We start from the raw sequence: 15,779 nt of genomic DNA on the forward strand, positions 1-15,779 counted from the left end.
ATTGCGCCTTGTTATCATACACAATGTCTTACTTTTAATTATATATGATAACATATTAGTAGAAATTATTGCAACTGTAATTTTCCGACGAATCCCAGTTTCTTGCCTGTTCGTCACTTCGAGATGATCATGCACATAAGGTACATTTTCACTTGCTAAAATAGGTTTTTAAATCATCTTAGTGCTACATGGGGTGACGGTGAAACTAAAAGCATCGTTCTTCGTTCGTCTTCTCAGGCCAGAGAGTTGCTGCAAAGAGAGCCAAAGCATATACACTAAGTATCTTCCATGATAATCTGGATTTTTCACCTGTGCTCTAGACATACGGGAGTCTTGTTTGCTTTTTCCCAATTTGACAAACTTGATTTACCAGATTTTTTAGAACGCATAGTGTTCAATAAAAGGTCATTAATCTTTATTATTATTTTTTAAACCCTTTTTCTGTTGCATGTGGTCAGAAACACTGAAATAAATAAGCCACAGTTCCCGGGTAAGGGACAGCTGCATGGTCGATAGGGCAGACAGCAGTGCAATAAAAGACAAGGCATTGCGACACCTGAACAACTGGACAATAAGTAAGCAATAAATAGGTAAAGCAGTGGCGAAACGGGTACTATACTAATTAAAAAATGATCCACCTAGCACATACGGTTAAGGGCTTGGGGTCTCTTTCCTCTTTCCTGGACTAACTAGGACAAGGACCAAGCTAAATTAGACGTTCTAATAGACTGTCCCAAACCGTCTCCATTGTCTGATGAACCTGTGGCCAGCAGAGGGAGCTCTTGCCTGGCTCACGGATATGAGGCTCACCTCACCGTCTTGTATCGATCCAGGGCCACCTTGGCCACGTACTGAATGAAGGCAGGCTCTTCAACCTGTAGCTCTGCTGGGACGTGGAGGGTGAGCTTGGGTGAGCTCAGGATGTTCAGCTCCACCGTGGTGTCCAAGGCTGTGCCATTGCCTACATCCTCGTTGTGTGGTACCACCTGAGGGATTAAACAAGTCATTCTAAGTCAGGGCTGGACTGACCATCTGACACATTGGGCGTTTTCTAGGTGGGGTAGGCCACCAAAATTTGATATGGGGGACACCTCTGCTCCCCCGCACTGGTGAATTTTATTGTAGGTATGTATGTGTGGTGTACTGGCCAATTTTTAATCCCAGTACAGCCCTACTCTATCTCCTTGAGCACAAACATCTTCACCATTATCATCTTAAGCATGTAAATGAACTAAAATATATTTATTCCAATGATCATCTAGCTGCTGATCTTGATCAGGGTGGGGGTGGGGGGGTTCTTGTTGGCCCACTTTATTTCCCCTGAGGATGGAAACCATTTGTTCTGCAGAGCCTCATTTCTGCATCCTTTCTGTTGTTACTGTAACAAGTGAAACGCCAGTAAATCTGCACTAATTGATCACAATGAATGAGAGCATTGCTACACTACACTACCCACGATGCCTATTTGGTTCAAAGTTCCATGTTAACTTGAGTCCTGCCAGTCAGGAAATCTAGCAGTTTTAAATGAGAAATTTCCAAAACAATGTTCCACAGCCTCTCAGGGGCGCTGACAGGCCCCCGAGATTTTCGGCTTTCCCATGTCTCTCCCCTCCATGGGTCGCCGCTGTTTTTTCAGGTGTCCTGTTATGTGTTTCTGCTCGCAGTTGAAAGGAAGTTTGTTTTGCCTGCGTGCCAAGTCTCCAAAGGCAAATCGTGTTTAACCTCATTTTCCGGAGTACTGCGTGAATTGAGAACCCGTGTTTACGTAGCTGAGAGCCACTACAAATAGGGTGAATGGCAGCGGTAAGGGTTATTAAGAGCTATAGGCTTATATATGAAATAGACATTTAAATGGCGGACTGATTGATTGCATCAGAAGGATCCGTACAGCGGCAATGGTGAAAATGTCCTGGTCGGCGTTGGTTCCGTTGACTAGCTCGGCCACCCAGCCGAACCTGGCAGCCATGTGGGTGAGCCAGGTGAGGGTGTCGTCCGCGTGCCGCTGCACCACCTGCAGCACCTCCTCGTACTGCTGCCGGGACTCGCTGAGCAGCCGGGATATCTCGTTCAGTTCCGCGGACAGTTGCCTCACGCTCGGGCACTCTGTGGTGGACCAGTAGATGGCAGTGTTGTGCTACTATCGCTTTCATCCATAATGCAAATTTACCGCACGTCTTATTTTTAAGAAATTCAGAATCTTTTGAGTCGCCATTATCTTAAAAATTAAAGAACAAAGACCAAGAGCTTTTCCAAAACACTAACCACCCGCTAGTACGTCTAACCTAGCAGCTACTTTCTTTACACCTGTGCAGTTATTAATAAGTAGTTTTATACCTGGCCATGTTTGCCATGAAAAGCCAGATATTGTAGAATTTATGCAAAATTTGTGCTGTTTAAGTAGCCTATACTGGGTATGAAATGAGACAAAGCTGATGCGAGTGCATGCATTTGCAGTATCAGTTAAAAGTTTGGAAACACCTACCCATAGAAAGGTTTATACAGTATGTACATTTTAGAATAATTCTAAAGACATCAGAACTATAAAATAACATGTATGGATTATGCACTGACCAAAAAGGTATTAAAGAAAAAATATATAATTTGTTGGAGGGGATGGGGCAGCTCTGTGATTTTGGAACCAGAAGGTTGCCAGTTCAAATCCCTTGGTCCCGCCACTGGGCCCCTGAGCAAGGTCCTTAACTCCAATTGCTCCAAGGACTAGCTTACCCTACTTTCCCCTCTATGCCAGATTCATGAGGTGGCCTCCTTGGATGCTTTGCCAGTTGTCCTGAAGAAGATCCCACACATGGAGCTCTCATTGATCACTTTTCCTTCACTCTGGTCAAACTCCACCAAAACCATTTCTAATGCATTTAGGTCAGGTGGCCAGGTCATGTGATGCAACACAATCACGATCCTTTGTCGGCGGTCTGGAGTTTCCAAACTTTTGGCTGGTACTGTATAATATATATCCAGATATATTTATATACAATGTAGAATTTTGTATAGGTTACTGAAGAATAGAAAATATTTAGTTGTTGATATGCTAATGCAGGGAATAATCTATTGTCTATTGTTGCAAACTTTATTTCACCATCATTTCATGCACATACCATGAGACAGTGCCCCCTGGCAGGACTCACAGTGGTCCTGCAGCTGCCAGCATTCGGAGCTCTGTCTGCGCAGATCCCTGCAGAGCTGTCTACTCTGAGAAGGAGCCCGGCTTGGGAGCATCTCTGTTCCTGGTGGGTACGTTGTTAGTGTATTAGCATGTTGTTACACGTGGCCTTGAAAATGTCGGGTTTGTTTTTATTGGCGCTAGTTTCTATAGCAACACATCGACGGCACCTGTCTGCTGCTCCGAGTCCCTCTCAGAGTCTCGTGGCGTCTGGTCAAAGATGTCGGTGATCACGGAGCTGAACTCCTCGATGACACTCCTGCTGAAGTCGAAGATGGATTCCAGCACGTCATCCAGCCTGATGCCATGGAAGAACCCAGGTTCTAGGACGGCCTGGTCTGGAGAGAGGAGTCTGGAAGTGGAGTTGGCAGCAAAGGTGGTCTGGAAGGCAGTATCAAGCTCCTTGCTCATGCTGGAGACCAGTATGGCAGCCTTGTCGTAGAGGTCATAGACCTTGTTTTGCAGGCTTGTGAAAGAGTCCTCCACCCACTGTAGGTCCCCGTCTGGGCTCTCTGAGCTCTGCTGACCTAGCTCATCTTGGCTGTCAAAGGACAGAAACTGGGAGGACATCCTGCGGAAGAACTCCTCGACCTGAAATTAGGGTTGGTCAAATCAAGTCGAGTCAAGTGGGCTTTATTGTGATGACCAGATCAACGTGTCTTTAACATCAACGGATACTTATATAAACATATGTAGATTCCTCATGGATCTACGTGTAGCTGTGGGATAATTCCTGATTTGTACCTTGAATGAGAAGGAGGAGAATCCCCGACGGCAGGTGGATGTGTAGAAGGTCTTGCAAGTGTCCTCCAGGCAAGGCTGGCACTTCTCCCAGGAGGTCTTCGAGGACTTCTGACACTGCTGCTCTGCCTCCCTCAGCTTCTGCTCCGCCTCCTTGGCAAGCTGATCCACCTCCTGGTTACGGTGGGAGAGACATTCAGGAGTGGGAATGCAAAGGTTGGGAGCATCTCAAACCTTGATCCTACGACCTCAGCTATCGACAGGAAGTGATGTCATTCTGCGAGGGAAACAGCATTAGCATGGAGGAGCCAATTGGCTTGCGAAGCTTCATTAATGAGTGTGCGAGGTGCATTTTGTGTGAGATACTACAGATTGAAGTTCCAACCTTCTTCTTATCAATGCTATGCCTCAGGGACTTCATGAGATGCCTGTGTTTATCGTAGTTGTTCTCCATGACCTCCTTCATGTTCTTCACACCGAACAGTGCCCTCTTCATCTCCTCGCCCACGTATTTCTCGCCGATCTGCGACAGCCCTGAAGCGGGATCGGTTGGCGCCCATGAAGTGCGCAATAAGGTCCCTTTCACAGTTATTCCTGAACTCCCTCTTTGGTGTTCAAACATCACACACCGGCCTCCGGACAGGTCTAACATGAGTAGGAGGTGGTGGAATTCTGACACTCTTTCAGAAATGAAAGAATAATATTCATGTTGGTTTTGGGTCTGGATTAATCAAAACGGGCTTTTGAGGTTTGACTGAGGTGCTGATATGGGGGGGAAATCCGTGGGTTGTTTTCATGGAGGCTGCTGTACCAGGGGGTATGCAGGCCTGAGGTGTGAGTGTGTCCGCATGTCTGGGGAAGGGGTCGGTTCTTAAAAGCGGTGGTCTGTGTTACATTAGCAAGCCAAACTCACTTCTGAGAGCGTCACCAGGAAGCCCCGTGGCCCTCACATCAAGTGGGGGGGCCAGAGAGAAGATGCAAGCAGCGAAGAGCAACAGGACCCTCATTGTGGCCGGACCTCAGACACGGAAAGATCTGAAAAGATCTGAAAGGATCCACAGGAGCACATGAAAACTATCCCCTTTTGGTACCATTTTCTGTTCCACTTTCTCCTGGATCCAGTCTCAAGGTCTTTCTGTAGACATGGTGACCCCACTGTAGTTGTCATATACCTTAAATATCTACCTAATAATTCCAACTCTTCATAATAATTAGAGTATATCTTGACATCAGTGTGATAATTAGGTTTTTAATTAAAGGCAATGTTTAGCTTCTGGGATAGGCTCTGACCCCTGTGACCCTGAATAGAACAAGCGGGAACAGAAAGTGGATGGATGGACAAGGCAGTCGACAATGCAGACAGAAAATACATAGAAATTGAAATACTAGATTTCTATTGCGAGTTGTTTGTATGTTATATGATAGCAAGGCTGGACTGGCCATGCAGCATATCAGGCACTTTCCTGTCAAACTTTAGCATGCGGACAGGAGCGCCGCTAGCGAGTTCAAGCCACATGAAAGCATATAGTACTGGGCCCCCAACCCAGACCAATCCAATTATGTTCCATATATTTCAGGCCCGCTTTAAATTCCCCTCCTTTATGGCACCCCAGGCCGATTTTTAATCCAAGTCCAGCCCTGTATAGTATTCATGTTGTTGATGATATATAACATATATTGTCAAATACAACTTAAAGGCACCTTTACAGATCTACAACTGGTGGTTTTAGCATGTGTAGATAATTTTTAGTTATGCTAATATAGTAGTATAAATCAATATAACTATTAATTATATAGCTATTAATATCGTGCGTGGATTAACTGTTTCAGCATGCACGTTATTTTTATAGATGTATTTTTTGTTTTTGATTGTAAATTCTTAACGCTGGGTTTCTTCCACATGTCCAAAATGGCCATGATATAGTCTGTAAGAGCAGTTTACTGTGGGTGTAACTAATGTCGTTAAGCAGTTTAGCTTTACGTGCTGTCCCGGTAAGAACAGCCAGCGCTAAGAAGATTTGAACTTGTTTTAACGATCAAAGACGTCGGCATTCTGAGTGCTCACCACTAGGGGGCGCGCCATCGACCCGTGCAATTAAAAGCATAGCGGAGTTGTACCTAAAAGACAGAAACGTGTCTCATGTGTCCAAATGAGACCGTGTTACAAGCACAGCGAACAGTGAAGGGCCACTTTCCAAAAACATTACACCGCCTTCACCAGGAGACGTTTCTGTTCCAGTTTACATTGGAAGTGAATGCAGGGAAAAATGGAAACACTGGAACTCGCCTGTGTTTTCGTCTTCCGCGCGAATACCGCCACCTTCGTGCCGAACTTTTAAAGACGTTCTTGTTTACTCACACAAAGTCCACCCTCGTTAAATTCAAGATAAAAATAGCACACGCAAATAACTAAAGTCTGCTAGTTTAGTTTTATTGTACACTTGCTAACGCTAAGAGGCTGCTTGTTTGCAGCAATGGGTCAAAGTTTAACAAAAAATTGCTTTAAAGCAATTTCTATGTTGGCCTATATGGAGTTAAACTAGGAGAGGAAATGCTTGATATATTTCCCAAACCACGTCTTATCTTTATCAGCAGTGTATACAGTCAGAAAGCATGAGCTGAACTTGTAATTCTTATTCATACGGATGTATTTCTGTGGTCAAACGGGGGGGGGGGGGGGGGGGGGGTGAAATACTGGACTTTTAGGCTACGGGGATTTGGGCCCCTGAAAGTAGACTTACTTTTGTGTTCCAGAGCTAGACTGAAAGTGCTGGAGACTAACGGGTATCATAAAAATAATACCGTAGGCTCTACAAATCGCTACAACTAAAAATCACCGCTAATCAAATAAGCTTTGTTTATTTTCCCCTCACGTGTATTAAAATCCCCCCCTCCCCCCCAAAGAAATAAAAGAAACAGAATGTTTTCAATTCAAGCATGGAGCCGAATTTGGAAATCGCCCTGTCCATTCCAGGCTATTCCAGTGGCTAGCTTACGTCCGAAAGTGGGCCGAGGAGCCAAGGCACCTCAGACCCACCTGCCTTAACCCAACTCAGAGCCTGATCCTCCAGGGGATCTTCCAGCACACAGGTGAATCTTATGCTACGGGTCTGATACATTTATATTACATTTTTTTTTATTCAAAGTAGCATACTTTTATTTTTTTGAGTATGCATACTTAAGGGCACAACCAAGACCTAGCATCCGAAACGACTGACCTGCACACCACCCACACAGAGTATGAGAACCTCTCTCAGTTCTCACCTCTTCATGCTCTCTCTTCCAGCCCTTTAGCATTGCTCAAAACTCCTCAATAGACAATCTGTCTGTCTGATGTTTGTTTTTTTGGTGCCCAAACCAAACAGTATCCCTCGTGAGCTCCTTGCTGGTCAGCGATCCAGAGCAGAAACTAAAGATGTTTTGATCTCCGTTGGTCCTCCATCTACTTTTAGTGAAGTAATTTTAGTTTAAGTGATTTGAAGGATAGACAGCCATGTTAATTTAGGTTTGACCATGGTCGCTTTTAACCTTTTCTGTGTTCTAATTAACATATTACATGAAATCAGAGAACAGAATTTCATAAGGAATTTTTCACCAGTTTCTGACTTTACACTGAAATCTGAACATAAATCTAAGTTGCATTTAAAAGCAGAAAACTGAAGAAATCAATTGACAACAATGCTACATGATTTAGTTTAGGTTTAAAAAAATCTATCTATCTATCTATCTATCTATCTATCTCTATCTATCTATCTATCTGTCTGTCTACACAAGATGAGGAATATTCTTTGTTTTACCAGGAGATGTTCAAACGTGAGCCTTCACTGCTGATATACAGTGAAGACAATGCTTAACTTCCTATTTATACATGTGGGCAGTCAGCTGAGATCCTATTAGCATTATGACAGACACTAATCCGATGAGCAGAACTTCAGTCAAAACTGGCCAAATGTTCATTGCTTGCACCCAGCTTCCCTTCGGAATAATGATTACCTGCGGCTCCCAGCGGTACTGGCAGAATCCGAAGGGAGGTACCTGTTGATCCTCTTGGGAGTCATTTGGAAGCTTTATGACTTAACCGGCCATCCGTGTTGCGTTAATTAAGCCATCCCCGTGGCAAGATCCCAAGATGGCAGTCCAAAGATTATCGTGAGTCAGACCTTGACCTCAGTTGGCCCATTCAGTGAAAATTCCCAGGATACGAAGGGGATAACGTAGACAGATCTACCTCCATTTGCAATAGAATCATTGCCTTGTCAGGCCAGACTGCCAGCCCACTTCTCTGGCCTGACATTAATGAAACACCCAGTCTTGCTTGTCCAAATGGTCTCCTTTTGGTTGCTATCTGGGTGCTGGATGACAGTTAAGGCGTTAAAGATCTGCCTTCCCCCATCATGCTGTAAATGCACTTGGTAGTTGATTGAACGTGTACTTACTGGAATCCGACTCAAGATACATTGTGTCCCAACAAATTAGATATGTAAGGCTTTGTGGTTAGATAACAAAGTTAGTAAAATAGACAACTGGGAACCTGACCCGCTGCTCTGTCTTGGCACATTTCCATGCCTGGCAGTTCATGCCTGATGTGAGGTGCAAGGTGCAGTTTTCCAGTGTCTTCCAGAAATCCTAGTGAGCGGCCAGCATTCCTTTACGATGGGCATAAAAAGTGGCAGTCCCACAACGTAGTTAAGACAACCAGAGTAACTGTGGGACTGAACTGAGAGAGGACCTGCATTTGTTTTATATTACACCAGCCACATAAATTGCTAATGTTGTTTTTTAACCTTTTGGTTTTTTTTTCCTTTTTGGTTGGAAAATCCGCCTTGAGTTTCTAATTTGTAACACTGGCCGCCTTAATACACAGCCTCCGCTGAAAGCTCTGACCCGGCAAATGGGGCCTTAACCTATTAATGAGAACCAGGGGCCGCTCCGTGCAGGTGATTGCCGCACGTCCAGCTGTTTGCTGCAGCTCCGGCCCCATCGTCCTCGCTGGCTCTTTAATACTGATGCTGCGGATTCAGTTACAATGGACAACAGAGAGAGGGGGCGCTCGGTGGGTGGGACTGGACCCGGAGACTCTGAAAACAGCCTCACACATGCCGTAGAACTTATACACCCACAAAGAGATAATAAACGAAGGTGCTATGGAATGCATGCGCTATAATCTAATTTATACAAAGAAATATACACTGGGCCTGTTTATTTCTACGATTCTTCTCTTTTGTCCATTAAGGGTTCTGACCCCATATCACACTTTAAGTAGCTAAAAAAAATCTGTTAAAATCTAAATTTTTGCTATTAAGACGGATTTTAAAAATCGCGTTCTTATTCGGTTTAATGTTTCGATGGGTGTATTCAAAACACATTACAATGACAGCCATCAATTTCTGTGCTTCCTCGCAGTTTCGCGCCCGAGGATAGCTACGAGGGACGCGCATAAGTTAATTGTTATTTACTTAGGGTCCGGCCACCTGCAGTTGTGTGAGGATGGCTGATGGGCCCCGCTGGCTTGTGGGGCCTAGAGCATAGCCTGTTCCGGAAGCTACGGCTGCGCAGCAGGGAATAATCAGGCCGGTACTCTCGCACATCAGGGTATTTTAAAATTGACTTTCGAAATCAAGTTAAAGGTTAGAATATCCAATAGACCCTTTATTTGGAAGGAGCAGCATTTTTCTAAACTTTGAAAACTGAATAAAAAACACAGTTTTGCACATGGGTAATGATGAATAAGGATTTTAAGTATGAAGAATAAGAATCTCGAAGTGCGCTTGTATTTAATAGGAAGAGGAATCGTTTAGTTTTACTAGTTAATTTTAACAAGTAAACATGGGGTAATGCTTAATATGAGAAATAAAATTGTCGTTTGAAAATGTCAAGGACACTTAGAGCGACGATGTTTTTACTTTTTTTTATTACAAACTAATCTATTGTGTCTCGTGTGTTTTATTTAAGATTTTTTTCAGTTTCATTTTTCATTTTAATGAGTGCGGATCACTAATTCCCCAACAACCCGTAAATGAAGTTTTTGATGAATCCCAGATTTTTATGCCCAAAGTAGGAGGGGTCCAAAGCCAGTAATCTAATCTCATCTCCGGCCTCTCTTTTCCTTGGCGTCCCGGGGTTTGCGCTCTTTGGATTCCTCACCTTTTCCCCCCCTTTAAGAAGCAACGGAGAGGAGAATCGGACAGATGTAGAAAACACGTGGTTCAGCAGAAAAACCTCCAGACTCGGGACTTCCTTTCTCCTTTGACTTTTTTGTGGTTTTTTGCAGGCAAGGAGAAACATCAACACGTTTCTTTTTTCCATTGGCTTGTTGGAGCAGGACAAACCGGGATATGGTTATCCACATTTTCGGGAATTCTGCAAGTTCATTGCTGTAGAAGTTTCGAAACTATGGGATTTCTTTAAGAGGATGCTGCAGATGAAGATCTGACAAGGCGCTACATCTCTCTCTCCAGAACTTGGACGACTGAAGTTCTTCTGACCTGTTTGATCTGTGCACCTTCATCATCCATTTGCTCCAGAAGGGTTTTCTGGGCAAATGGTAAACGAATCGGCATCAAATCGGGTCTTTAGCAGCTGTGAGAAACTTCACCAAACACGATGAAAGGTACGTCCCACCGAAAGCCCATTAAAGGGAATATGCAAGGAAATCACCTTTATGAAGAAGATAAAATGCATTTGCAGATCCCAGTTAGTCGATTTTTGTTTGCGTAGAAATGCATCTGGATGCTATTACTATCCGGTGGAAGTGAAACTGCCGTGTTAAACTTTTGGACATATCTCCGAAGCTGCGTACGTGGGTCCAGTACGATTCTGGTTGTAATAACACAAACAGAGATTTGATCATATTTCCGTTATTTTTAAAAGCATTACTTATTTTTATATGTGTATATATAGGGTACAAGTACGGCTTATTTTTGATCATTAGATATAGCAGATCATTGATATTCCCATCCGCTGTCCCCTATATGTATTTAGAAAAAGTGCTATGCGTTTTCTTTATTATGCATCACCATACCGCTTGCAATGTGCTTGGAACTGGGGATTATTTCTCAAAGTAATCCCACACCTGTAAATGGTGTTTAATCCATCCGTGGTAGTATACTTATGCAGCTGCGTGCCAAAGTCTCCAGAGCACCCTGCTGTTCCGTACCTGCGCCGAAGCTCTCCCTGGTGGGAAGGTCCGCTCTGCCCAGCACGCAGCGGACCCCCAGTTTGTTTTGGTAATACTGACCAATATGATGGCTGTATTGCAGGCTTGAGCCAGGTAACCCGATGATTCGCTTTTTTTGTGGGATAAGAAGAATGATCAGCTCGTGAACCGTTTCACTGTGACCATTGCACTATGGTCACCATCTAGTCTTGCTTTTAAGTAGCCCGATGCTTGTTACGTCTCCACGTTTTTTTTTTGATCATGTCGATAAATAGAAACGGACAGTAAGCACCCAATCAGCGTTATAGGGAAAATGCCAAAAGTTGTACTTTTTTTTTGCAGTCCTTTATCACGATTGCGCCGCAACGGCTGTTTATCATTAAATACAGCTATTTATGAGTTATTTAGGCTAATATCTCCGTTCAAAGTTTTGGGAATTTTACTGCTGTAACTAAGGCATATTATTTGCTGGCGTAAGCTTTTTTCTCAGCCCAGCATTAAAACAGGCTCAGTTATAATGATAAATGCACGCTAATTCAGTTCAGATGTAGCCACTTTTTCTTGCAGTTACTGCTTTATTTATATATCTGCCATACTAAAAAAGAAGTATTTACGTCTTCGTTCGTCTTTGTTATTCTATCTCGCGTGGGTTGCGGGTGTTTTTCTTTCTCTCTTATTTTATTCGCTAAAACGTCTTGGCTCATTCGACTTTACTGTACGTTTAGTTACCCCCCAGCGGCGCTTGATCCTAAGCGGTTCTCGTCGTCCCCCGTGAGGTCTGCGGTGATTATTTGAATTGAACTCGGGGGGTATATTAAGGTAGGTTAATGAAGGATCAGGTGACCGTCGTGGCTCACTTGCACCACAATCCTGCCCCCGCTCTCTACAAACACACCTCCCGTGACACATCTGCAAGCCATTATCAGTGATGCTATCCCTGTCGGTCTGCCATCTCCCCAGAGCTGTGTAATTAGGGTTTACGAACCATTCCTCACAGAGGCCTATGCTGTCTTTTTTCAGGCACTTCTTGCAGGTTAGAATCTTAGATTAGAAGATGCCCGCCCACCCCAACAAAGCTTTTTAAGGCCTTGTAGGGGAGGTTGAACCCCAGGGGGATGTATCGGGGTCTGCTGGTTTAAAGGAAAAATTAAAAATGATGTAGGCATTGCACAGGTGTTCAGGTGGAGGCAAAAAAAAGCACCTTTAGCGCAGAATTGATTTAAGCGTAACTGACGTCTGTAGTCTGAAAGCTCTCCTGTTAGGTTCGATTGGCCCAAGGCCACAGGAGATGAGTACATCTGGGAATTTATGCTTCTGAAATATAATAAATGTTTGTTTTGCACTGTGAAGTATCCCCTGGTTCTGTCTTGCTGTGCATTGGGGTTGGGGGGGAGGGGATTGTGTTTCTATAACGTGTTTTTCCACATAAGAGATATTTATTTTTCCCATGCACTTAATAATGGCGTATAGGAAGATAGAGTTTGCTGTTTAAATTACTACTTTTGAATATAATCCAAATAATGACCTGCCTGTATTCGAACTGCTTATCTGAGTAGCTGCATAGGAGGTGGGAGGGCTGGAGTTTATCCCAAGCAGTATAGGTCATGATTCTGGGGTACAACAAACATACAGCCTGTCTGCTTTGGGATGAAGCCGGAGTAGTCAGGGAACACTTGAAAATTACAGGGAGAATTACCCCCCCCCCCCCCCCCCCGCCCACAACACACACACACAATTGTGGAATTTAATTTTGTGTGTGTGATGGTGTGCCCCCTCTATTCTAGACTGCCATCACAATCCAAATCCTTTTATTTGCACAAGGAATTGCTTTGAGGTGTGCAGTCAGTCATGTAGACTACAGATAATCGACACACCTATAGTCAGTTGGAAGGGACACCGGCTTTTTGTTGAGATAAGATAAAGTTGCTACTTAAGCTATTGTCTGTTTCTGGTTGTCCGCTTCCTGAAGTGTGGACGGAAGAGTGAAGATCTGAAGGTGCTCTTTGAAGATAGCATGGGAATGTCTATTCTTCAACGCTGTGGTGTTAATAGCCCCCCCTCCATCAGAGATGGGACTCACACCCCAACCCTGGAGGTGTCAGGCAACAGTATTGCCCACTGAGCCCCAAGGTGACCCAATATTTGTGTACCAAACCAACAGATGAAATTTTGAGAATCTGGATCAATACTATTTTGGTTACATGCACAAATCGTTATCCATAGAGTTTTATGTTTTATATCTCAATTTTATCCAAATTCACATGTTTAAAAGGGCTACCACAGAGCCACTCCTGTGATGTGAACAATATCTACTCATCTTTTAGCTAAAGGGTAATAAAGTAAAGCAATTTTTATTTTTGAAGAAGTTTAATAATGATGTCTCTATGCCAGGGAGACAATTTAAGTTTGTTTTTCAAAGAGGGAATGTTGTGGAGATCTGTGGCAAACTATTCACTCACAAGTTACTACTTTCTAAAATGTACACAATGACGGAATGAACTGCAAGATAAACAAACTTCTAAAATGCAGTTTATATCCTGCCCAGCGTATTGACTTTATGTGCTCTTGATCTCAAGGTGAAATTGACCCTGATGTTTGCCGGTCTTCCCCACAGAAATGCATTTACATGTATTTATTTAGCAGATGCCTTTACCGAAAGCAACGTGCAATTGAGAAAGCAGGGGCAACTAGCCTGTGGAGTAATTGGGGTTAAGGACCTTGCTCAGGGACCCAACAGTGACATCACTCTGCCAACCACTGGATCTGAACCAGCAACATCCTGATCACGTGCAAGGAGTCTAACTCACAGAGCCTGGCTTGTTAAAGTTTCTCTGCCTGAAGCTTTGCTCAAGTTGCCATTGATTTACTGATTTTATTTTTGGTTTGCAAACTAAGTGAGATCATCGTGGCTGTAGTTATTTGTTTTTTTGTTGCCTCGAGTGAAAATAATGGTCTTGCAGCCATCTCGGTCTCCCCGCTATTGGTCATGGAGTTGGCTTTGGAAATCAGTTTCAGATGGGGGTTCATGCTTACATAATCCCCCCTTTTTTGACTTAGCAGCAAAAAAAAAATCTGCCTTTGAGTGATGGGGAGGGAGTTATATCTGGCAATAATTTACAGTCTCTGGTGAGATATTTTTTCTTTATGCTCTCAGGTTGTGCCAGAATGGTCGATCGAATCAGACATTCTTAAAAGTTTTATGGTGCCAGAATGAATCCCAAAGAGCAGTGGTGTCATGCAGTTTCAGTGCGACACTGCCAGTGTTGCATGAATGCTCCAGCACACTTGCAGTGCCAGTCTGGAGAGGCGAGAAGGCCATCGTGGAAGCAGATGTTTCTCGGCGGGGATGCAAATGTTGGCCTGCAGTCTGCCTGCGTCTCTGCAGGGTGGATGATGCCGGAGAGTGATCAGGTACCGCAGAAAATTAACCTAAGGAATGACACTGTGACCAATAAAAACATGGAACTGAGGACACAGGAAGATGGTGCGAGGGAACCTTCTGAAGATGACAGCGTTGCATTAGGGGACACTGTGATGGAAACACCACTTCGAAACAGGTGCCGTAACTTCAGCTAGAGGTCCTACATGCTCTGCTGAGAAGGTTTTATTCAGGAATGGATTTTTCTGTAGCAGAAACCTCCCTGTGCTTGCCGGGTATGTGTTTGTTACTTTATTGGGGGGCAGGAGGGCAGTGATATCTGCCACTGTGAACATCCTCAGTTATAAAGCTGGGTGATCTGTTGGGTGTCTGCAGTGCCTTCGATTCTGGAAGGTTCCAGCAAAGGACAGGCCATTTCCGCACTAGAGTCTCTCAAGGGTTTGAAACATAGATGCTGGACAGCCAAAAATAATGAAAACAATCCCCAATAATAAAAACAACCCCCAGATATTGCATCTTGTTTTCCCTTCCATTGTTGTGCTGGTATAATGGTCTTGGGGGAAAAAAATAAACTCACAAAAGGTTGTTTTCTTTTCAGTTACTTTCCCTGTCCTTTTGCGTCTTTAAGTTCCCAGAGCCGTCTTTCCCATACCAGCGTTTCCACTTTTTTTCGTTCTTCTGGCTCGTCTCCCTCGTGTCCTCTTCTGCTCTGGTGGCGAAGGCTGCCCCATCCACCCTGGGAAAGTGGTAGACACCATTGATTTGTTTAGCCCGGTCGTGGCCGATGCCGATGCCTTCGCCATCTGAAGTCAATGCTCGTCCTTTCCCATGAGCCCCCAGGACCACATAAAAGAGCCGCCTTTGGAGTGCCGGTGGGTCATGTGACCGCCTTTCAATGACCCGGCGGGCTTTTCTGGAAAGGGGTCCAGAGAGAGAGCTGGGGGATATTTTGAGCGTTAAGTGCAGTGAATGTGCACTTTGTGTTTACATGCACATTCAGGTCCATCAGCAGAGCATTACACAACCCTGACCTACATATATCTATGGCTGAAGGTCTCGCTATCGTCTGGTCTGATGCCAGACCACAAACTATCATTCAAAAGGTCACCATCATCTAGATTTTACCATCATTTGTCGTTATGTGTACCAAAACAAGCTAGAACCAATTATTAAATTGTCATTTGTAATTTAGTTGGTTTTAGTCTACTTTTATAATAGTATTATTTGATTGAAAGCTTTAATTTGATGATTTTGCTCCCTTTGGTATACAGGCTTAGATCCGAGTTACGTTCTGCGTGGACATATCTCGCGCTCTATAAGTGGAG

General features: G+C 44.0%; 2 protein-coding genes across 2 annotated transcripts in view; one reads left to right on the forward strand and one right to left on the reverse strand.

The window, feature by feature from the left end:
* Positions 1-18: 18 nt before the first annotated feature.
* Positions 19-5,378, reverse strand: clul1 (clusterin-like 1 (retinal)). The gene is made up of 8 exons (XM_049000999.1): positions 4,833-5,378; positions 4,305-4,453; positions 3,923-4,093; positions 3,349-3,769; positions 3,114-3,242; positions 1,889-2,103; positions 811-986; positions 19-249 (listed from the first exon to the last, which is right to left on the reverse strand). The coding sequence occupies exons 1-8, from the start codon at positions 4,924-4,926 to the stop codon at positions 234-236; spliced, it is 1,371 nt and encodes a 456-aa protein (XP_048856956.1). The 5' UTR covers positions 4,927-5,378; the 3' UTR covers positions 19-233.
* A 4,710-nt stretch (positions 5,379-10,088) lies between these two features.
* colec12 (collectin sub-family member 12) overlaps positions 10,089-15,779 on the forward strand; it is a 48,593-nt gene continuing 42,902 nt past the window's right edge. The window contains exon 1 of the mRNA XM_049000888.1: positions 10,089-10,529. Within this exon, the coding sequence (XP_048856845.1) occupies positions 10,523-10,529 (7 nt within the window). The 5' untranslated portion in view covers positions 10,089-10,522. The remainder of the gene's footprint in view (positions 10,530-15,779) is intronic.

The sequence above is a fragment of the Brienomyrus brachyistius genome, unplaced genomic scaffold (assembly GCF_023856365.1).
Source record: "Brienomyrus brachyistius isolate T26 unplaced genomic scaffold, BBRACH_0.4 scaffold54, whole genome shotgun sequence".
Classification (NCBI taxonomy): domain Eukaryota; kingdom Metazoa; phylum Chordata; class Actinopteri; order Osteoglossiformes; family Mormyridae; genus Brienomyrus; species Brienomyrus brachyistius.

Bases quoted from the DNA above. Each gene is read 5' to 3' on its own strand.
- clul1 (XM_049000999.1), bottom strand. From the start codon at position 4,926: ATGAGGGTCCTGTTGCTCTTCGCTGCTTGCATCTTCTCTCTGGCCCCC. The intron at 4,454-4,832 runs GTGAGTTTGGCT...ATCCCGCTTCAG, and splicing joins TCCTGGTGACGCTCTCAGAA to GGCTGTCGCAGATCGGCGAG. The intron at 3,770-3,922 runs GTACAAATCAGG...CCCTAATTTCAG, and splicing joins TCTCCTCCTTCTCATTCAAG to GTCGAGGAGTTCTTCCGCAG.